At 37.8% G+C, this 20,980-nt stretch overlaps 1 protein-coding gene across 4 annotated transcripts in view; it reads right to left on the bottom strand.

Moving 5' to 3' along the window:
* septin9b (septin 9b) overlaps positions 1 to 20,980 on the bottom strand; it is a 107,229-nt gene that overhangs the window by 10,007 nt on the left and 76,242 nt on the right. For all 4 annotated transcript variants that reach the window (XM_081380650.1, XM_081380652.1, XM_081380653.1 and 1 more), the window contains 3 exons: positions 6,781 to 6,909; positions 6,572 to 6,653; positions 6,281 to 6,418 (listed from right to left, as the gene is read on the bottom strand). In XM_081380650.1, the coding sequence (XP_081236776.1) occupies positions 6,281 to 6,418; positions 6,572 to 6,653; positions 6,781 to 6,909 (349 nt within the window). The remainder of the gene's footprint in view (positions 1 to 6,280; positions 6,419 to 6,571; positions 6,654 to 6,780; positions 6,910 to 20,980) is intronic.

The raw sequence follows: 20,980 nt of genomic DNA, 5'->3' as shown, positions 1-20,980 counted from the left end.
GTAACAGTCATGATGTCCCCGATTCAAATATAGTATGTCAAAATCACACAATAGCACATGTTTCCGGTGAATAGTGACTTGTTTCTCACACAAAGCTCATATGACCTCATTTGTATGGACTACTTTTGAAGTGCTTTTTTATTAAAATAATAACAATGATAAAAAAAGAAATGGTCTAAAGTAGAAAGAAAACCATATGAGTTTGGAACAACACAAGGGTGAGTCAATTATGACAAAATACATTTTTGGGTGAATTACGCCCTTAAGGATATGTTGAACTTTCTTCTGTGCTTGTGACTTTGCATTACTTGTACTAAAAAACTTGTACATATAACAAGCTGGCATGTGTATTTAGGTATGCTGGGTTGATTTGAGTGTACTGCATTCACAACCACAAGGCACAAACAAACAAGCAACAAATACTGACATCTTTAATGTCCAAACATCCGGTTCACTCATCTCACATGACACACTGCATTTTGTCTTTTTAACAAACTGGAATGAACATGCACAGAGCCTCTTAGTCCGCAGGACAAAAAGATGTCACAATCTGGGCTTGCTTACTATCACATGGGGAGGACCGCAGAGCTTGAGGGCTTTGAATATTCCGCTGAGTGCTAAAGCACACAAAATATACACGTGCACGAGAAGCACTAAGGAATTACGTGTATTCACGATTACATGAATCTTTAAATATATAAGCATTACCTTCACACATGCAGTATATTATAGGATGTTAAAAAGTGTAAGCCCACAAAACAGAATTGAGGTTTTGAATTGAATTGAATTTATATCCTCGTGTATATTTGTAAGGAAACTTATTGCATTATCAGATGCACATAACTTGCATGAGCCCTGGCAGGGAAAATGCCAATTTGATATTCGAGCACCTACCCACATCTGTCTCATAATTCTTTCATAGAGGAAGGAGTCACCATCTGTGGTGGATACTTCTCATTTCACTTCCTGTTTTCCAATAAACCACATGGAAATGGCTAGCCAACAGAGTACAACATCCACTAATGAGATTATTAAAGTCTCCACAAGGTCTCAAAGGATCTGTGTGAAATGCCCAAAAATGAACCTCATAGCAAATTTGCAGCCAGTGCTGACAGCTGATTCTGGGATTTGATTAACAACTACAGAGTTTATAGTTGGTTTCTGCTTTTCTGAAAACATGATGATTTAAAAGTGATGAGCCAAAGAGCCAAATGCTGACTGTAGTGAATTGTAGTCTTGATGTCTGATGCTCAAACCCTGAAGGCACTTGACAACATAAATAAATATCTGCAATATTACATTCAAAGACATCCCACTGCTATTACACAACATTATTCAGGGCTGCAATTTTAAACATAGTACTTCCTAATTGTGGAATTATGGCATAATAACTAACTGAAAAACGTACAGTTATATGTTGTGTAGCTCTGTGTGTGTGTGTGTGTGTGTGTGTTAAATTGCTTAAAAGCCTTAGTTGCACGTCATTTAAAATACACAATTGCTGCCATAAGTTCAAGTACTTCCTGGAATTCTCTGAAAACTGCAGAGAATTAAGTAACAGTTAAGACAGTTGGTGCTGCCAAAATATGCAGATATGCCAAATGAATTTCATGTGACATATGAATGATAGTATCTTCTTGTAATTTATAACCTCATAGTGTACATATTAACAATAGCTGTGCAAATCCCGCTCTGCAATATCCAGTTAGTAGTAAATGTCATGTTCGTAGTGAATATTATGGCCATGAATACTGATTGTCTGATGGCACTACAACTGAACATCCAAAGTTTTGTTTGGACAAATCCTTTTGGCTTACTATAACCAATAATTTTCCAAGACAGGAGAAAAGAAGGGGCCGATCAGATTTCTGCTAGGCCCATTGCCCCTCTGGCTCCACCCATACTTCTGCTTATGCTCTTGAGGTGAACGGAGCTGTTTCCTGGACACATTCTCAAACACAGGCACTGAAGTCTGTGTGCGACTTATATGACATGTGGCAAGATGAGCAGCTGTTCAGATATCTCACAAGCACGCAGCAGCTGTGAGACAGTATCTAATAACAGTGTGCACACCAACACATACTCATAGAGGGAAATGCCCTCTTTAAAAGACTTAACCGCCCAAGCCCTCCTCTCTCCTGTGCAGACACTACACACATACACGCATATACCTAGAAAACAAGACAGCAAACCACTTGCAGGACCACACAATGTTATTTTTCTTCTAGCCCCGTCAAACACACGTAAACACACACACAGTGGCTTCACACACAGTGAAGATCCATCTCAGTGATCCGATCGCAGGAATGTTTATGCCATGAAGTAAACGTGTTTCATGTAACAACTTCTGATCAGATTGTGAAGGGTCTCCAATTTCATTTTATAATTGTTACAAAAAAAAAAAAACAATGAAAACATTGCGCACCATTTTTCTCAAGTATACAAATGCCTCGTTTCCACTGAGCAGTACGGTACGGAACGGTACGCATTTATTTGCGTTTCCACTATCAAAAGTTGTGAATGGTACCAAAATGCCGAACCGTACCGTACCACTTTTTAGGTACCCTTCCGTTGGGGTACCTAGCACAGTGGAACGGTACTAAAAGGTGGAGCTAGACTCACTGCAGGACGTTGATTGGTTGACAGAGAATCGTCACTTGCGCGTGCTACAAGAGGAATGACAACATAAGAAGCGCCATTTTTTTAATATACAGTTTAATATAATACTACTGTTACTGTATCACGCAATGTAATTTTAAGAGTTTTTCAGGCGAGAATGTAGTTGTTTAAAGCTCAAATCTGTGGTTTATTTATAAAGATGATTATTTTTTCCCCGGTTGTGAGATCCATGCGTTCAGCGGGCGCTCGGCGCTCATGTTTCCCGGCTGGATGTGCCTTTCCTCGGCTAGTCCTCGGCATTCGTCGCGGACTCCGACGGTAGTGGTTAAACATAAGATATAATTCGTTTTGTGTAGACCTAACGGGCGATCTTTGGTCTCGTGAATAAATAATGAGTTCCCTGTCAATCGTTTTGGCTGAGGGCAAAGTTTAGTTTCATATTAACGTTATTTGTGTTTAACTTTCCTCGTAATGTTAGACTAGAGCGCTGCATTTGGATATTTGACTGAATTGTTTGCTTTATTTCTTATTGTATAGCTTCTTGTACCTTTTACTTAAACTTTTATATAGGCTATTGACAGGGTTTTTCCTGCATAGACAATTATGAGGCGGCCGCCTCCGTCAAATTTCGTGCCGCCTCCGCCTCTCGACAAAACTCGGACAGACAGTCACGTGCTCATACACTTTTTCCACTGTGACGGTTCTGTTGCGGTTCCCGCTTTTTCCACTGTGACGGTTCTGTTGCGGTTCCCGCTTGTGTCCATAGTGCTGCACGGATCATAATCCGCGGGCCGAGCGGGCCAAGTAATAGCTAACAACATTCCATTCAATCAAAGGTGGAAGACAGATAAATCATTATAATGTGTTGAGTGTAATAAAGACACGGAACTCCCATCATGGTAACTTACCTAATGTACGGACGGTAACAGCGCTGTTGAGGTTCGCGCCGTTATTTATAACATATTAATTATAATATATTAGTTATATAGGCTACACACGACCAGAGTTCCGTTTTCCTGAATGCCATCACGATTGAAACCGAGATATTGATTTCATAACAGTTAAACAAATAGTTAAAATTAAGTTACTTACATTTTTAGACGCAATGACTGTTTTTGTTCTGTTTCAGCAGCGAAAATAGTTCCAAACAATAGAAACATAGAGCATCTCACAGCAACACGCATCTATGATTCATTACTGAATGATTCAGCGTTTTGAACTAATCACTCGAGTCAAAGATTCAATTACCCATTATTAAACCGCCTCATTCTGAATAAATCAGCCGTTTGAACGAATCGTTTAAATGAATGACTCAATGACTCGCTCATTAAGACGGCCGCCTGCCGCCTCCTACTGGCGGTTTAGTTTCATAAAGTAGCATTCTTTTCAACATTCCTTAAAAAATATTTAAAACAATCTCTTAATCTCATTTAATACAGTTATAATTTTTCAATGTAAATTATTTAATTTGATTGGTAACAGCCTAGTGTCTTATTATTTTAATTGAATGTATTGATAAAATGTAAGCATTTGAAATGAAATTTAGAGCATACATTAAATAAAATTAGGGGAAAATGCTCTTTATAAAAGGTACAAAAATTATTCCGATAAGAGTGTTTTCAAAAATGAAACATTGACAATTTAAGTTTAAAGGGAGTAAAGCCTCTGTTTAGGCTATAAAGGAAATGTAATTTTGCCAAAAGAACTTTTAATTTAAATAAATGTTAATTTAAAATCAGCCTACTTCAGTGTGATATGTTACCATATTATCATGCTTAATTGAATAATTGTAATGTGATGATCAGATGCAGATATCTAAATCAAAGAATATGGGTGGTTGGCGGGTGGATTATTATTCATTTTTAACAACAGATTCGAGTGACTCAAAGTGCACCAGATTAAGGAATTTATCTTTAAAATGTACAAAATTTTCTCCCGGGGGGGCATGCCCCCGGACCCCCCTAGTGTTACGATTTTACCACCTCCGCCTCATTTTGAGCCAGGAAAAACCCTGGCTATTGATAAAACTGAAATTTTACAAAAAGAAATATGGTTTCTTGTCATTTTTTTATTACAAGATTATCACTGATGTTTATTGCAACATTTGTACAAATACATACTTGCCTGGAATATGTTTTTTTATTATTATTTAAATGAAAATAGGTAACGTTAGGGTAGTGTTTTGAATTTCGTTTTGTTTTAAATAGAATAACGTATAACGTGCAGTGAATAATCAATATGCTTTGCGCATGAACCACATTTGTGTCCCTACATAATGTTTAATTTATTTAAATGAAAACGAAAAGAGGCAGAGTGGTGTTTTATAACATATTTCGTTTTATTGTTGCTTTAAATCTATACAGAGTGAGTAACAGAGATAACCGGAGTAGCAGAGCGAGCTGCTTTTATAGGTGATGCTTTTAAGAACGCACTGTACCATTTGCATGTAGTCGCACATGGCAAGAACAAACTTTGCGTACTTGATATTGAGAAAAGCCTAATGTCAGCGCTTGTCTTCTTGTGACAAACATGTCGAGGAGCAAGAACAAGATCTGCTGTATGTCATCCATTGTAGTTTACTATTTTCTTCTTCGCGCGAAAATGACGCCGATCGAAACACCACGCCTATCAAGTAAGGGTACTGTTGGCAGTGGAAACGCTAGCCAGATCATGGTTAACAGACCCGAACCGTACTGTACTGTCCCGTACCGTACCGTACTGCTCAGTGGAAACGAGGCAAAATATAATATACCTGTATTAACTAAATCTTCCAAATGCAAAAAAGGTGCACAAAACAGCACATAAAAGTTTAAAACTTTTAGCGCAGTGATTGTGAGTAGGTGGTCCTTTACTGTTCACCAGTCCAGAATGCATTAATATTTAGTATATTAGATTAGTATTTTGCACTACTATGTGGTCCAATGCATTTTCGGATGCCTTCAAATGTTGGTGCTTTGTGCCCCTTATATACCTGCATTTAACGTTGAACACTTAGATTAGATCACCCAAAGCAAATCATAACACCAGGTGTAAATGCGGTCTATACTGTAATTGTATTTTTTTTCCAAAAAAAATTTAAAACTTAACTTATGGAAAAAGTTATTGCATCAACTGCTTTCATTAAACATATTGTAAAAAAGTTCTATAAACTCAAAAAAAAAAAAAAAAAAAAAAAAAACCTGTGGATACGAGTTAAATAAACTTGCGGTTCAAGTTAAGCTGAGTGTTAAAATTCCATAACAGTGATGCACTGTAGAACTTTCATATCTTGTTTAGCAGTTTGTTGAGCAAAATAAAAAGGTTATATAGAGTTACTTCTATATTCCAAAACAAGTTGTATATACTTCACTGAAGAGAAGACTAATCACACAGATGACTTGAAACATACAACTTTTACAACAAATATAAAAAAAGAAAACACTACATAGAGCTAAAACCTATAAAACTTAAATAACAAGGTTAACGATTCTTCACCATGACTTCACACCTGAGTGCGGTGAGCAGCAGTTTATAGTATGGATTCACCCATATATATATACAGATTTTAACAAGGCCCTCCCATCTAAAGAAACATAACGTAACAATAACAAAAGCAACTTTGCTTGGTTGTGTGTGTGTGTGTGTGTGTGTGTGTGTGTGTGTGTGTGTGTGTGTGTCTCACCAGTGTCCAGTAGGAGGAATAAAGTATATGCAGCAGTGGACTCGTGTGTCTGGAATCCTCTTCTTCCTGTCGATGTTGATCTCTTCCTGTAAATACTGTTCGTATTGTGCATTAATGAACGCCATGATGGGCTGCCAGCTGCAAACAGATTAGAGAGGCAGGGAGACACCAGAAAACACACGACCACCAGGTAGCAGTTAGTCTTCAGTTACTTATAGTCCATGTTATATACATTGATATGTTTTTCATAGCAGGTATCAGGTACTGATTGATAAATAAGGAGATACTTACCAGTTCTCATTGTTTATCTGGTCTCCAAAGCCTGGTGTATCGATGACAGTCAGCTTCATTCTCACTCCTTTCTCCTCAATCTCTGTATACAAAATGAGTTTGAAGAGGTGAATGTGCACTGTAGATAACCAAACTAATGAGAAAGTCAGAATTGTTAAAATAAGACTTCTGCTTATCCGTTTTAGTTTTAGTTCATCAGGCCTTTTTACCATGACTGATGGACTTGATTTCAATGGTCTTGGGAATTCGCTCTTCCTCAGTTGTCATCACAGATCTGCGACTCACTTTAGATTTAAAAAGTGTGTTCATTAGTGTGGATTTACCCAGACCACTCTGACCTGTACAAATGGAAAGACAAAAAAAGAAAGAAAAATCAATGTTTTAAATTGAACGAATAAAGCATAGTACTATAAAGTATGCATGTGAGTATATGAATTTAATATGGACATAGTACATTTTGCATATTGGCACGGTCATGGCAAGGGACTTAAAAAATGCGTGTTTGAGTGTATTCTTTATCTTCATATTCTAACCCACCACCTGCCCCTGGTTCTTTCATTCTTATTTTTTTTTTTTTTTTTTTTATGCATTTGGCAGACGCTTTTATCCAAAGCGACTTACATTGCATTCAAGGTACACATTTTACATTTTGTCAGTTCTTGCTTTCCCTGGGAATCGAACCCATGACCTTGGCGTTGCTAGCGCCAACGCTCTACTGTTTGAGCTACAGGAAAGCCGTCAAGCTTTCAAACAAACAAACAAACACACACACACACACACACACACACACACACACACACACACACACACACACACACACACACACACACACACACACACACACACACACACACACACACACACACACACACACACACACACACACACACACACACACACACACACACACACACACACACACACACACCCCTCATCATCATGTGGACTATAAAAGAGCCAGTGTTTCTAGAGGAGGTTCATGGGAGCAGCTTGTTGGATCTCTCGTGGACATCTATGACAAAGCAAGAACAAAGGTTGCAGCTGGAATCAGTTGAGTGGAGCAGTCAGGCAGATGCTCTCACTGCAAAAAGCATTAACCATGTCCGATTGAACATTCTTGTGGGGGTGGGGGGTGGGGTGTATATTGGTGGGCATGCAACTGATAAATAATGAACTATAAAATCCCTGAAAGTAACCTCCAACCATTAGATGTTTGCAAATGTTTGAAGTAGAGGTGGGCATAGATTAATTTTTTTAATCTAGATTAATCTAGATTAATTTTGAAATTAATCTAGATTAATCTAGATTAAAATGGCTCATTTGAATTCTGCCGAAGGCATTCAGAATATGTGTGCTACCCAAATAATGACTATAAAAGTAAGTCTTTGAGAACGTGTTTCTCAAGCCAGGTGGCGCATTAGACCAGGGGCTCATCTCCTGTTTCCAAAATGCATCACAAACTGCTTGAGAAAGCTGTTCTACTCATAGACTGTAAAAAGTTACTACTGTACTGTTACCGTCCGTAGGCAACATTAGGTAGGCCAATGTTATTATCAACTACTATAGGCTATCAATTAGGGATGGGCGATATGGCCTAAAATCCATATTGTGATATACATTGCAGCCTCTTGCGATAACGATATTATAATAAAACCATTTCAGAACACGTTACACAGACCCTGCTAAACAACTGCTAAATGTTTTTTTTTTTTTTTTTTTTAAAGGGTGCATGTAGTTTTGAGAACATATATTGTGCAAAACTGTAAGTATACAACATCATTTTGCAGATAAATAAAATTTAAGTACACTAGCTGCAGAGACTTAAGTAGGTCTAATGTTTATTATGGCTTGGATCTTATGAAACCCCAAATTTAAAATTAGAATATTGTCTAACTGATGTCTTTTCAGTTAAAAAGAAACACAACAACGATTCTTTAAATTGGGCGCAGACAGAGATTATGTTTTACACCACTCAGATATATTGGGAATAATACGCGCGCGCTGGTATTCAGTGATATGTTTCGTTTTGAATTTGAGGTGGTAGAACGGATTAGTCGTGTGTTAAAGGAGAACTTGGTAGCTTTTTTAACTTAATAAAACTGTCTAGAAATCATTTGGATGGTTAAACAACCTGTTCTGGTGATATTGGTGACTTTCCCCGCTCCCCCCAGCGTTCCCAGGCGGAAAACCAACCTTGCAACTTGTTCACTACCGTCCCGGCAAGATAGAAATTGGAAGTCTCGTGAGAAGCGAAAGCGAGAACGAGAACGAGCGCGAAACACAAATTGCTTTACGGCAATTCGACATAAACACACACGCATTTATGATGTATTACCAGATTACCCACCTCAGTAGACATAGCTCCACACGATACAGTTGGCTTGCTCCGATCAAAACAAACGCACATGAGCAGCGGTAGAGAGGGGGAGGAGGCTGCCGCAAGTGAGTTTTTTACGACTGTGTTGTGAAATATACGCCCCACCACAGCTGTAGGGGGAGCTCGTGGGGAAAACATGCGACAACAAAAGGGAAAATCAGCGAAGAAGTGACTAGAGTTCGCTAGAGTTGCCGAGTTCTCCTTTAACTTACCAAACTGTTACACCACACAGTCTACGTCGGACGGCTTAAATCCGAGCCAAGTCCAAATAATGAATGTTGCACCGATCTTTTACACCAGCTTTCACTTTCAGCCGTGTTTACTTAAGATGACGACGAATATGATGCGTTGCAGCCGGGTGTAACGTTACCTCGCGGCCGTGGGTAGATTGCGTCATCATAGCTTGTGTAGCTTGAGCCAGCTCCGAACCCAACTTGGAGAATAGATTAACGGCGATATTTTTTTTATCGCGCGATAAGAGTCTCGCGTTAACGCAGCGCGTTAACGCCGATAACGGCCCACCACTAGTTTGAATATTCAATGTTCAAGCTTAAAGGAGCTGATAAAAAGTGATTAGAGGATTATATTTAGACAACAAACCTCAGAAGACACTCTGCAAACTGACAAAAATCACTCATAAACAGCTTAAAGAACGCAGGACACTTAAGAGAGATAAACCCATGAACAAGCCTTGAATATTTCTGTAAAGCCGCTAACTATCCATATATTCACTTACCAAAGTACTGGATTGAAATATCAACGTGTTCATTCAGAGATACAAAAGCTTTTATCTCAGTTCTTAAATCCTCAAAGCAAAAAACAAACAGCACGATCACAAAACAATCCTTCTAAGACTATGCAAGTGGCTACAGGTTCCATGCTTCAGAGTTTTACACATTGCCAAGAAAAACAAATAAAATCAGGGATATATACTGCTGGAGGCAGGCAAGTCAACACATATTGTGGAGCGGTTCATACTGATGCACTTGGGTCTGTGAATATGGCATATATAGGAATAATATAGTCTGAATCTAGAACCAAGGTCATGATTAAGAGTCAGTTGGGGACATTCAGGGCATTCGTATTGGACCACTAGAGGTGAAATTGAAAGCGTAGAAGATCTCGGCTAGTAACCGAAAGGTTGTAGATTCAAATGGATCTACCAGATTCCAAGCCATTTTGAATCCAAGATGTAATGGCAATGACTAGAAACCAGTGGTGTATTCGACGTGATACACGGGTATATGCCGTATACCCACTAGGAAAGGTCAAGGATTTCTGTAAACCCACTTAAAAAAGAATGAGAAAATGTATCATTTAATTATAAATAATGCTATATTGTATGTTGTTTAATGAACATAAAAAACGCTGTCAGGTTATTGTATTGTAATGATTTATGACTGCTGTATGCCTAATGATGATATAATGCTTTTTAATGAATGATGGTAAAAAAATACATATAATTTTCAGAAATTAGATATGCACTAAATAAATTAAAATTAAGTTTTTAGTGTAATCTTAAATGTAGTTTTATATAGTTTTATATTTTTAAGATATTTGCACTCTTTTTTTCCGCAGTAAAGCACATTCCACAAACAATGCAGTCCTACTGTGCCTTTACTAGCGATACAACACCAAATATAGAATACTTATTCACAAGATCAACGAGCTAATAATAACGAGCACAAGAAACTGATTAACGTAATCTGTAACTGACTGTCATAAAACTTTGAACTGTGGGAATTGAAGTCACTGCCATTACACGATAGGCTGAGGTGCCTCACGTGATCCAAGTTAGCCGTTACACTTTCTCCAATTGTAAGAGATACAGACCCTCTGATCTCCCAATAAGACAATCTCTGGTACAACAACAGTTGCCTGGCGGTCATTCTCGGCACAAGTTTTATATTTTTTCGCTCACGTTTTCGCTCGTAACTTCACGAAACATGCTCCGACCGTGGAAAATGGCACATCATTATTTACAGCAGATTCCCACTATTATGTTAAGTCCAACATAATTAATTGCGTCGATCACAAGATATTCCTCATGGAGTTACAACACATAAAACTCCATAGGAGCTAACTAAAAACAAATGTAGCTTTCAAGTGGCGTTTTTGCTCATAACTTTATGAAACATGCACAGATTGTAAAAAAATGGCACATCATTACTTACAATGGATGTTCTCGAGTGTAAAATCAACATTTAATCCATTGCGTCGATCACGAAATTCCTCACGGAGGATCAAAGATTAAAAAAAAAAAATTTAATTAGGGGGGTGTCAAGGGCTAAACAAAAAGGCTACATTAGTTCCAAATGCTGTCACTTTTGATTACTTTGTGCTATCATCACAAAATTGTATCCAGATGCAGCTCACATGTAGGGAAAATTCATTGTACCATTTCCTTCCTGAGTTATTGCATGTCAAATAAGAAAGATATGTACAATCATTATAACAAATTATATATATATACACTGTTGTGCATGAACTCGTTCATATTTTGGGCGAACGTGAACTGAACGTACTGTATTACTGCCTGATGAACGTTACTGTGAACTCATTCATTCTGGTGTCTGTGAAGTATCAGTTTAACTTCGTTCAATAGGATGCCAGATTTCTATAGAGCCTTCCAGGCGAAAACCCGGCTAAAACACACCGTAAACAGGCCTTAATATGTACCGCTGCATGCGTAATCGAAACAAAAAGCAGCATGTAGGCGACATCGCGGCAAAGCAGCGAGGAGGCGTTGTATGATCATTTAAATGAGTTTTATGACAAGGTCGGTGAGGATGGGAAAAATCTTACATTTCTGTGCAAACTTTGAAAGGAAAAGAAAATCCTCACTTGTTGAACCTGCCTGGTATATTTTTCCAGGATTCCAGTATTCCTTTTTAGTAGCCTATGTACTGAAATGGAATTTGAAATGGAAAATTATTAAAATTGAAAAACATTTGCACCTTTAGAACTACTGTCCTGTTTTTCTTTTAATAATTCCTCATTAAAAAAAAGACCATTCAAGCAGCACGTTTTTCCTCATGTTTTTGAGAATATACTGTAGGGGTGAAAGCTGCAGCTGCTACTAGTGTGGACTGAATAGACAGCAACAAAGCGTCAAAGCAACAATGGGGAAATGCTGTCCACTCAATGCTAATGTAAACCCTGGTTGGATAAGGATTCAAAATTGGATATGAAGATGAAATCTGACGCATAGCTTCAGTGTTAAAACTGATAAAATAATTGCTGTCTGTGGTTCTATATGGCCTGTGGCAATACTTTTGAAAAATGATAGCTTGCAGCAACATATGGAAAAAAAGAACTATGAACTAGTTCATTTTTGGAGATGTGAACGTAGTTCAAAATTTTGAAGTATGACCTATGAACTGAACTGAAATTTGTGAACTGAACTTTGAAATAGTTCATGTAGAAAGTGAACTTTCCCAACACTGTATAAATATTTATCTTTTATTAACAGTTTCTCAGTATGAGAATGTTAAAATGTAATGATGTAGATATGTAGACGCATACTGTATGCATTAGTGAGTGGTGAGTTATGACCTGCGTGAAGTCCACCAAACGCAAAACATCGGCAAAATAGGCTCAATCATTTGTGGTTCGTTTGTGCTGGTTTGTGCTATCAATTTTTTTGTTTGTGCTGCTTCGGTTTTTAGATATTAAAATAATATATCAGATTGGAGGGAAATTCACCCAGGTCAGTGTCAATCCACAGACGTCCCCCCAGAGTGTAACTGTGAGAAACTTTCCCTGCACAGAGCATTTATCCAGAGGTATCTGTCTTGAATGCAGAGGGACACTGTGACAGACTTTGGATTGGCCTGAGGCAGGGGGACTCCAGAAGTTTAAGGCCGCCTTCCACCACGGTCTTAAGATGAGCCATGCCAGAAGCCTGCAGTACGGCAACATAAGTACAAACAAATGGAATTTCCCTTGTGACTTGTTTGCTGAGACCACGATACTGTGAGGAGCACTGTTTTGTGAAGGAAACAAATGCACGTTTTGCCATTGAATTTTCAATGATAGTGGAGTAGTTTAACAGGCTGTTGATTATTTCCATTTTTCAACAGGTCCACTTTCAGTTTTTTCCCCCTCACAGATGAATCTGCATGGAGCCATTCAGGACAAGGAGAGAGGCATGAATTCCTCTTCCTCTTTTTGGGTGGAACCACTAAGCCTCTCCAGCTTTCAACAGCTTCTTCATCTTCTTCACATATCCATTCTGTCAGCCAATGTGTTATTGCATTAACATCATGTCTCTCTGACAGCATTTGCACCACTAGGACACTTGAGCCATCATCCCCTGCCAGAACACCCTGATATAGGAATATATGGCCAGACTTGCCATTTTGTCACTGTAGTTTCCTTACCACTGAGCCAGTTGCATCAAAACTCACAGTGTGGTTAGTAGATGTCTTTGATAATGTCTTGTAGATATACATTTGTGTTTGACTCCAATAGTGACAGAAAAACGTGTCCAGTCCAATGTATTTAATGCTACCACTGTGAGGTGCACTGTATTTTAACATCTGCAGTGACACTGAGTGACGCCTAATTCTAAACAATTTCTCTCCTGCTTTGCTTTGCGTAGGGTGGCCAATTAAGGCAGATGACTTGGCTCAGGAACTCCAAAATCCATCAGTTTTGTTGACTCTGATGCCCTCCATACATGGGGTTCCATTCTACCCTTACACATTTCTTTGAATATCTGCACACGCAAGTTACCAGAAGTTACGCTTGGACAGCCAGCTTGCAGGGAGTCATCAGTGTTTTTAATTAAACACTTGATCACCATTGGGCTGTTCATTTCAGGGTTAGTGTAGATTAGAAGATGATACTCCTTGTAAAAAAATTAAAAGTACAGGAGAGACCAGTGACTGAAGTAAAGATAATTGTTTAATGAACAAATTATGTGATGATTACTCTTGACAGAAAGTCTTCGTCAATTTGACTCTAAAAGTGTGTTCACACCCAGGAGATTTGTCAAAGAGTATAGAAGTAACAAGAGGCGAAACTCAATAGAACGTTCCATTGCAACAAACTCACCCATGCGCAGAGCTGCAGCTCCGCCATCTTGGACTGAACGCAACACCGCTGTCATAGGATTGAACTATACCGGTTCAAATTCAAAAGCGGTTAAATTAACTAAAAAGTAGTTTCTAGTTTTTAATATCTCTAGAGCAGACATCCCATGTCTCCCGGAAGATCCGGGAGTCTCCCGCATATTTATAGCGGCTCCCTGATGCCCGCAAATTAGCTAAAATCACCCGGAATCTAGAGCGAGCGAGCAAGAGCGCGCAGCTCCAAACCGTGTAACGTTAGAGCACACGGCAGAAAGGGTGAGGGAGCGAGATATCAACATATCAACCTAAAATGTGGAACACAACTTGTTCAGATTTTTTGCTTTCATTTTCTTGCAGTTCTAGAGTAAAATATATTTTGTAATATATATATATATATATATATATATATATATTATATAAAATATAAATAATTATATTTTAAAATTTGTACATTTTAATAAACTCAAACTTATATAACTTTTTTCTGTTTCACTTTCATAATTTATTTCACTTCAACAATAATCTGACAAATTAAAACAAGACCAACCATAGTATTAACGTTACAACCATACTAACGTTACAACCATTTAAGTTTGGATAGTGATTTTCATGTTTAAGCGAAAAAAAGGTGACAGTTAAAGGGTTAATTTAGTGATAACAATGAATTAATAAAGCGGTCATTTGCCAGGTTAGGTGTTCATATATCTCTGAAAGTATGCGATTTAAAAAGCCCATTTTGAGTCTTGACAATTTCGACCAAATACATAACGTTAGCAAACTGTTACTGCGGTTATGGGATAGCTTACATTAACGTTACAGCACCTGTTATCGTTGACGTTAGCTCACTTTAAAGTTAATAAAACCTTTTCTACTTTACCTCTCTGGATCTTTGGGGAATCTATGAAATGCTAGTTGATTGGTTGTACACTGGTAGTTGTTGCAGTTGATGGCAGAACACTGTTTTCTTTGTTTGCAATTATTTTCAGACATAATGTTAATGCTGTACAGTAGTTGTGCTACCAGTAAAGCCGTTGGTTCAGTCCAAAATGGCGGCCGCGCTACCGAAGCGCCACCTAGTGGCTGTTGTCAAAACTGCAACGGAGTTTCGCCTCTTGTTACTTCTATACTCTTTGGATTTGTGCAGTTCTCATGCCCAGAACTGCTGAAGTTACTTAAAACAAAAAGTCGTTGGTCTATTAAAACATCTTGACTAGCATCTAACATTTTGGTAAGAGATTGAATAAATGCAAACCCAAAATAAAATGCTCATACATCGTACTGACTACACACAAAACAAGATAGACCTAACTTAGTAATATATATATATAGGCTAATATAGTAACCAGAATGACTGTTACTATTGATCTTTGTGACCAATTGAGTGATCTATTTTATTCAGTCAGTAGCCTATTGTATTCAGTACTAAATATCAACATTTATATTCCATGTCTAATATTTTAAAAACCAAAGCAGCACAAACTAAACTTTTACCGGCACAAACCAGCACAAACAAACAAGACAATTTTGGGTGAATTTGAAGCAGGTCGGGGGGCTGAGTGACGTCATCGTCTATAATTCAGTGTCTAATATTTTAAACACTGAAGTATGAAGGTAATATGATGCCATAAAGAATCGCATGCGCAGGGTAAGATTTGTGAAAGTGGACATAAGATTCCAAACGTAAATTAAATTTGCATGCGCAAGAGAAGATTGTAAAGGTGTAAATCGCCTTTCAAGTGTAAGAAAAAACTATTTGCAGCATTTTACTGTTATTCGTAAGTGTAATTCATGTATTGTGAAACTGCAGCTTCATGCTAACGCAAAATAAATAGGATCTGTATTCTTCTGACTTCCATTTTTCCGTGCTTACACTTTTGGCAAGCGAAGAGGAGGGCGGGTCCACCCTCTTCATGTAGCCAATCAAATGAGCTTCTCGCTGACTCTCAATTTACTCTTATCTGATTGGTTCAATAAACACGGCAGTCACCAGAACACATCATTATCTTCATTTGGCTCAGAAAAGTTCTTGTTGCCGAAATGGTATGTTTAATGCACACATAGGCCTACATGCTAAATAAATACATAAATAAACAAATAAATAATGATTGCTTAATAGGCTGTGGACCATTAGGTCAAGTCAAGTCAAGTTTATTTATATTGCGCTTTTCACAATACAGATTGTATCAAAGCAGCTTCACAGTATTAAATTAAAATAATACATCAATGTTTGTTTCTAGTGGAAAACGTCCACGTTTGGTAATGCTGATCAATAGTATTGTCGATTGATTAATTAAATTAAATATCCCCAAATATCCCCAACTGAGCAAGCCAAAGGCAACAGTGGCAAGGAACCGAAAAACTCCATCAGGTGACCTAATGGAGAAAAAAAAACCTTGGGAGAACCCAGGCTCAGTCGGGGGCCAGTTCTCCTCTGGCGTTTATAAACTAGAGGTCGGATTTAACTGTAAGATTAAAAGTATTATATGAATGCCTGGCTGAAGAGATGCGTCTTTAATCTAGTTTTAAACTGGGAGAGCGAGTCTGAGCAACGAACAGTATCAGGAAGACTATTTCAGAGTTTTGGAGCTAAATGTGAAAATGCTCTCCCTCCTTTGTTGGACCTAGATATCCTAGGTATGACCAAAAGCCTCGAATTTAGTGATCTTAAAGAGCGCGATGGATTATAGAGCGATAGAAGATCCGTTAAATAGACTGGAGCTAAGCCTTTTGGGCTTTATAAGTCAGTAGCAATACCTTGTAATTAACCCTCTGGGGTCTGGGCTGTTTTTGGGGCCCTTGAGATGTTCTGACATGCCCTGACATTTGTGCTTTTTCAGTTGCTTATAAACATATTAATGGCAAAGGTGTAAATTCACTCTATATAGCACAAACAGGGCTACAATAATATGTGAGCCACGTGTATGTACATGTTTTCATTTTTGAGAGAATAATGTTTATGCATGGTTATTGAAAAAAATAAAAAATTAAATTTTTGAAATAAGGCCACAAAACACATAGTAAATATGTGTCAATAAGACTTTTGACTAATGGATGTCCTCGCCTAGAGTTTTTTTCTTCAAAATTATGTGAAAATAGTCTTGCTTTATCGTTCACATAAAACCATACATTGATTTAAATTGATGTAAAACAGGTTTTGCTTGGAAAGCCAATATGCGAGGGGGGAGTGAACGAGGAGTGGTTTACACCTTAGAATACAATGTCCCACCCACTCTGCATAATTAGCCATTCATTCAGGTGTGAAACTGACTGAGCCACAATCCAAGGACAAAAGATATATTTAGAAGAAGACTTATATACATAGTTCCCACATGACGTCACAACATACGGGCATTTGCCGACCCGGCGCCATTTCTGAGGGCAGAACACAACATTCTTACAATGCAGAACATGAGAAGAAGAAGCTGAAACGGAAATTTTGTGATTAAAAAGTGAAAATGGTGATCTCCTGCTGGGTCAATGGATGTTTAAATCGTGTCGGAGGTTCAGTTAAATTTGGATTTTACAGTATACCCGTCATTAGACTTCATGAATGTGAGAAGACTAAGCTTTTGTCAGAACAACGACGGAGGTTATGGCTGGCGAGGATAAACAGGAAAGAAACTCCCTCAAAACACGCAAGAATTTGTTGTTTTTTATTGCGAGTGTACACAAATATAGTTAACACTTTGCAGTTTGAATTATGTCCTGTATGAACAAAATAACGAGATATTAAAAACATACAAAAACAACATTGTTTCCACTGTTCGATCGCGCCCGCGACTCTCTCACTCTCTCTCACACACACACTCACACACACACATTCCAGCACGGCAATCTCAGATTATGTCCCTAAAGAACCCGCGTATAAAGTAGTTCCGCATTACATTAATTCATTTGCACGCGAGTTTTATTTATTTTCATACGTGACGTGTATATTCATATTCATGCACATATTTCCAGGCTCGGAATTGCTCACATGTATTAAAACTCCTAGCCAATACCAGATAATGGCACACATGATAATACTGTATCTGAGGCAAAGCTGCAATTGAAACTGAAATTTTCGCATTGTACCTCTCTCTGTCTTGTGTTAATAGAGTCTCTTTATAATCTCTGTCACTTTGTCTCTTCATGATTTTCGTAACATTATAAATGGAAAGAAATATTCAAAATTTGCTTGTAAAACTCATAGACAGTATGGTAAAACATTGTAAACACAGCAGCTTTTGCCCTCAAAGATGGCGTCTCCGGGGAGGTCACGTGACATTTATTGGCCTGTGGGAACTATGTATTGACCATTTAAGATTTTGCTTACATCTATCTTGTAAATTTGTTTTGCTATTTTATTAAAAAGGTTACAATTACAACAATAATTACAATTTCAACAATATTTCAAGTGTACTCTTTTTTTCTTTTTTTGTAAAAAAAAATGATTATAGGCCTACATTTTATCTATGTATTCATATTTCAGTCGATTTTTACTCATCTCAGTATAGCAATACAGTTTGCTAAAACATCATCATTCATTCACACACGCGATTTAAATTTAACTTCTGGCAAAGATGAAGTTGACGATAGGCTATTGACTCGCAATCTTCGCAATAGGCTAGTGTTTTGGGTGGTTTTGTTTAGAACCAGCTTTCTGTAAATATATTTCACATTTTTTAGACATGTGAGGCGAGTAGGCTACGGTCTGGTTCATGATGATCTCCAGTTTAAGCACCTTATGTTGTGATTGCTAGCCTATATTTACTTTAAATCCAGGAAATTTGTTAATGAAAAAATTATTAAAATTAAGATACAATTGATACAAAAAGAAATTCGTTTTAAAGAAAGGATTTGTACTTTCTGTTTTGAGGTCTCTGTGAAAGTTTGAAAGTCTTTTAGTGCTTTTTTTAGAGCGCTCGCGTCCATAATGGAGAACTGTCACGTAATATTGTTTTTTCCTCATAAATGCGAACACGAAAAATAAAAGACAAGAGACTTGTAAGTAAAACTTACTCCGAAATTGTGTTCTCGGCGGAATTCGCTCTTCAAAATGCAGCTGTTCGTCGTCCGAGTCTTCATCTTCCTCTGAGGAAAAGGTGCATTCTTCCTCGCTGTCCAGAATCATCTGAAGGGTGACTTTATTGGAGAAGCGTGCCATACTCAAAACGCGATGAACTATCAGTAAGTCTGATGAAGAAACTGTGTTTTTATGGCATTGATCGGGGGGCGTATGCGATGCATACTAGATCACCTAACTATTTACATGTGAATCGCGCTGGGGGCGGGGCGGCTGCAGCTCATTTAGAGATAATGAAGGGAGAAGGAAAAACGGTACCTCTCCTTGCTTTCAAACGGATTACATGAGTTGAAAACATTTGTTTTTTATATAAATTACTTCATTTAAAAGAGATTTCAAGCTTCATAAAGACATATCTCACGTGCCTGTGTGAGAAGTATTCGCTGAGTTATGATTCATTTTCGGACGCGTTTCAGAATGGACTACACGGACAGAGAGAAGGCAGAACTCGCTTCGTGTTTATTTTTCTTTATTTGGCGAAAAGCACAACACTTTGTTTTTATTGTGAGTATACACAAAAATAATACACATTTAACAGAATCGATTGATGTATGAAACTCCTATGGAAAATCAAAGTCAACAGAGTATTTATGAGTTTCTTTTACACTGATAAAAAAAAAAGCGAGCTGGTATCGCCGGCGATACCGTCGACCTCAGGGGGTTAATACAGAACTTTATAGGTAACCAATGTAGTGATGATAAAATCGGTGTTATATGATCATATTTTCTCGATCTAGTAAGAACTCTAGCGGCGGCATTTTGGACTAACTGTAGCTTGTTTATTGAGGATGCAGGACAACCAGCTAATAAAGCATTACAGTAATCTAGTCTCGAGGTCATGAATGCATGAACTAACTTTTCTGCATCAGAAACTGATAGCATGTTACGTAGCTTAGCAATGTTTCTAAGGTGGAAAAAGGCTGTTCTTGTAACATGAAATATGATTTTCAAAAGACAGGTTGCAGTCTAATATAACACCCAGGTCTTTTACTGTAGAGGATAAAGTAACAGGACATCCTACTATGTTAAAGTTGTAGTGTGAGAGGTTTTGTGTGCGGTTTTTTGAACCGATGATTAGTACCTCTGTCTTGTCTGGATTTAATAAAAGACCTCTAAATTAGTTTGTTTCCATTTACGCTCTAAATTACGGGTTTCTCTCTTTAGAACATGCGTAGTATTGTTGTACCATGGTGCTCTCTGACCTTTTTTAATCTAATGGGTGCAACAATATCCAATTTTCCAGAAAGAATGGTGCTCATAGTGCTAGTTAATTCCTCTAGTTCATCTGTTTGTTTGGGTTCACTGAGCAGCTGAGACAGATCAGATAAGCAATTTGAAAAATTATATATGGTGGATGGAAGGATTGTTCTGCCTGATCGATAACGCGGCGCAGCATGATATATTACAGGAGTACGTAATATGCAAGTTACCATGTAATGGTCAGTGACATCATCACTTTGTGGAATGATATCTATATCGGTTGGATCGTTTCCATGTGATATAATTAAATCGAGTGTATGATTAAAACAATGAGTTGGTCCGGTAACGTTTTGCTTGACCCCAAAGGAGTTTAATAAATCTGTAAATGCAGCCCCTAATGCATCATTTGGATTATCTACGTATATGTTAAAATCTCCAACAATTAATGCTTTATCGACATTGACTAATAGGTCTGAGAGAAAATCTGCAAACTCTTTTAGGAAATCAGCGTAAGGCCCAGGCGGTCTATATACGGTAGCCAAGGCTAGAGATAATAGGGATGTTTTTCTTACATCTGAGAGCGTAACATTTAGTACAAGTACTTCAAACGAAATAAACTTATAACCCGTTTTCTGAGTAACATTGAGAATATCTCTATAGATTGTTGCAACACCGCCGCCACAACCAATCAG

The sequence above is a fragment of the Scardinius erythrophthalmus genome (assembly GCF_964197995.2).
Source record: "Scardinius erythrophthalmus genome assembly, chromosome: 12".
Classification (NCBI taxonomy): Eukaryota; Metazoa; Chordata; class Actinopteri; order Cypriniformes; family Leuciscidae; genus Scardinius; species Scardinius erythrophthalmus.
This window is presented reverse-complemented; position numbering and strand designations above follow the sequence as displayed.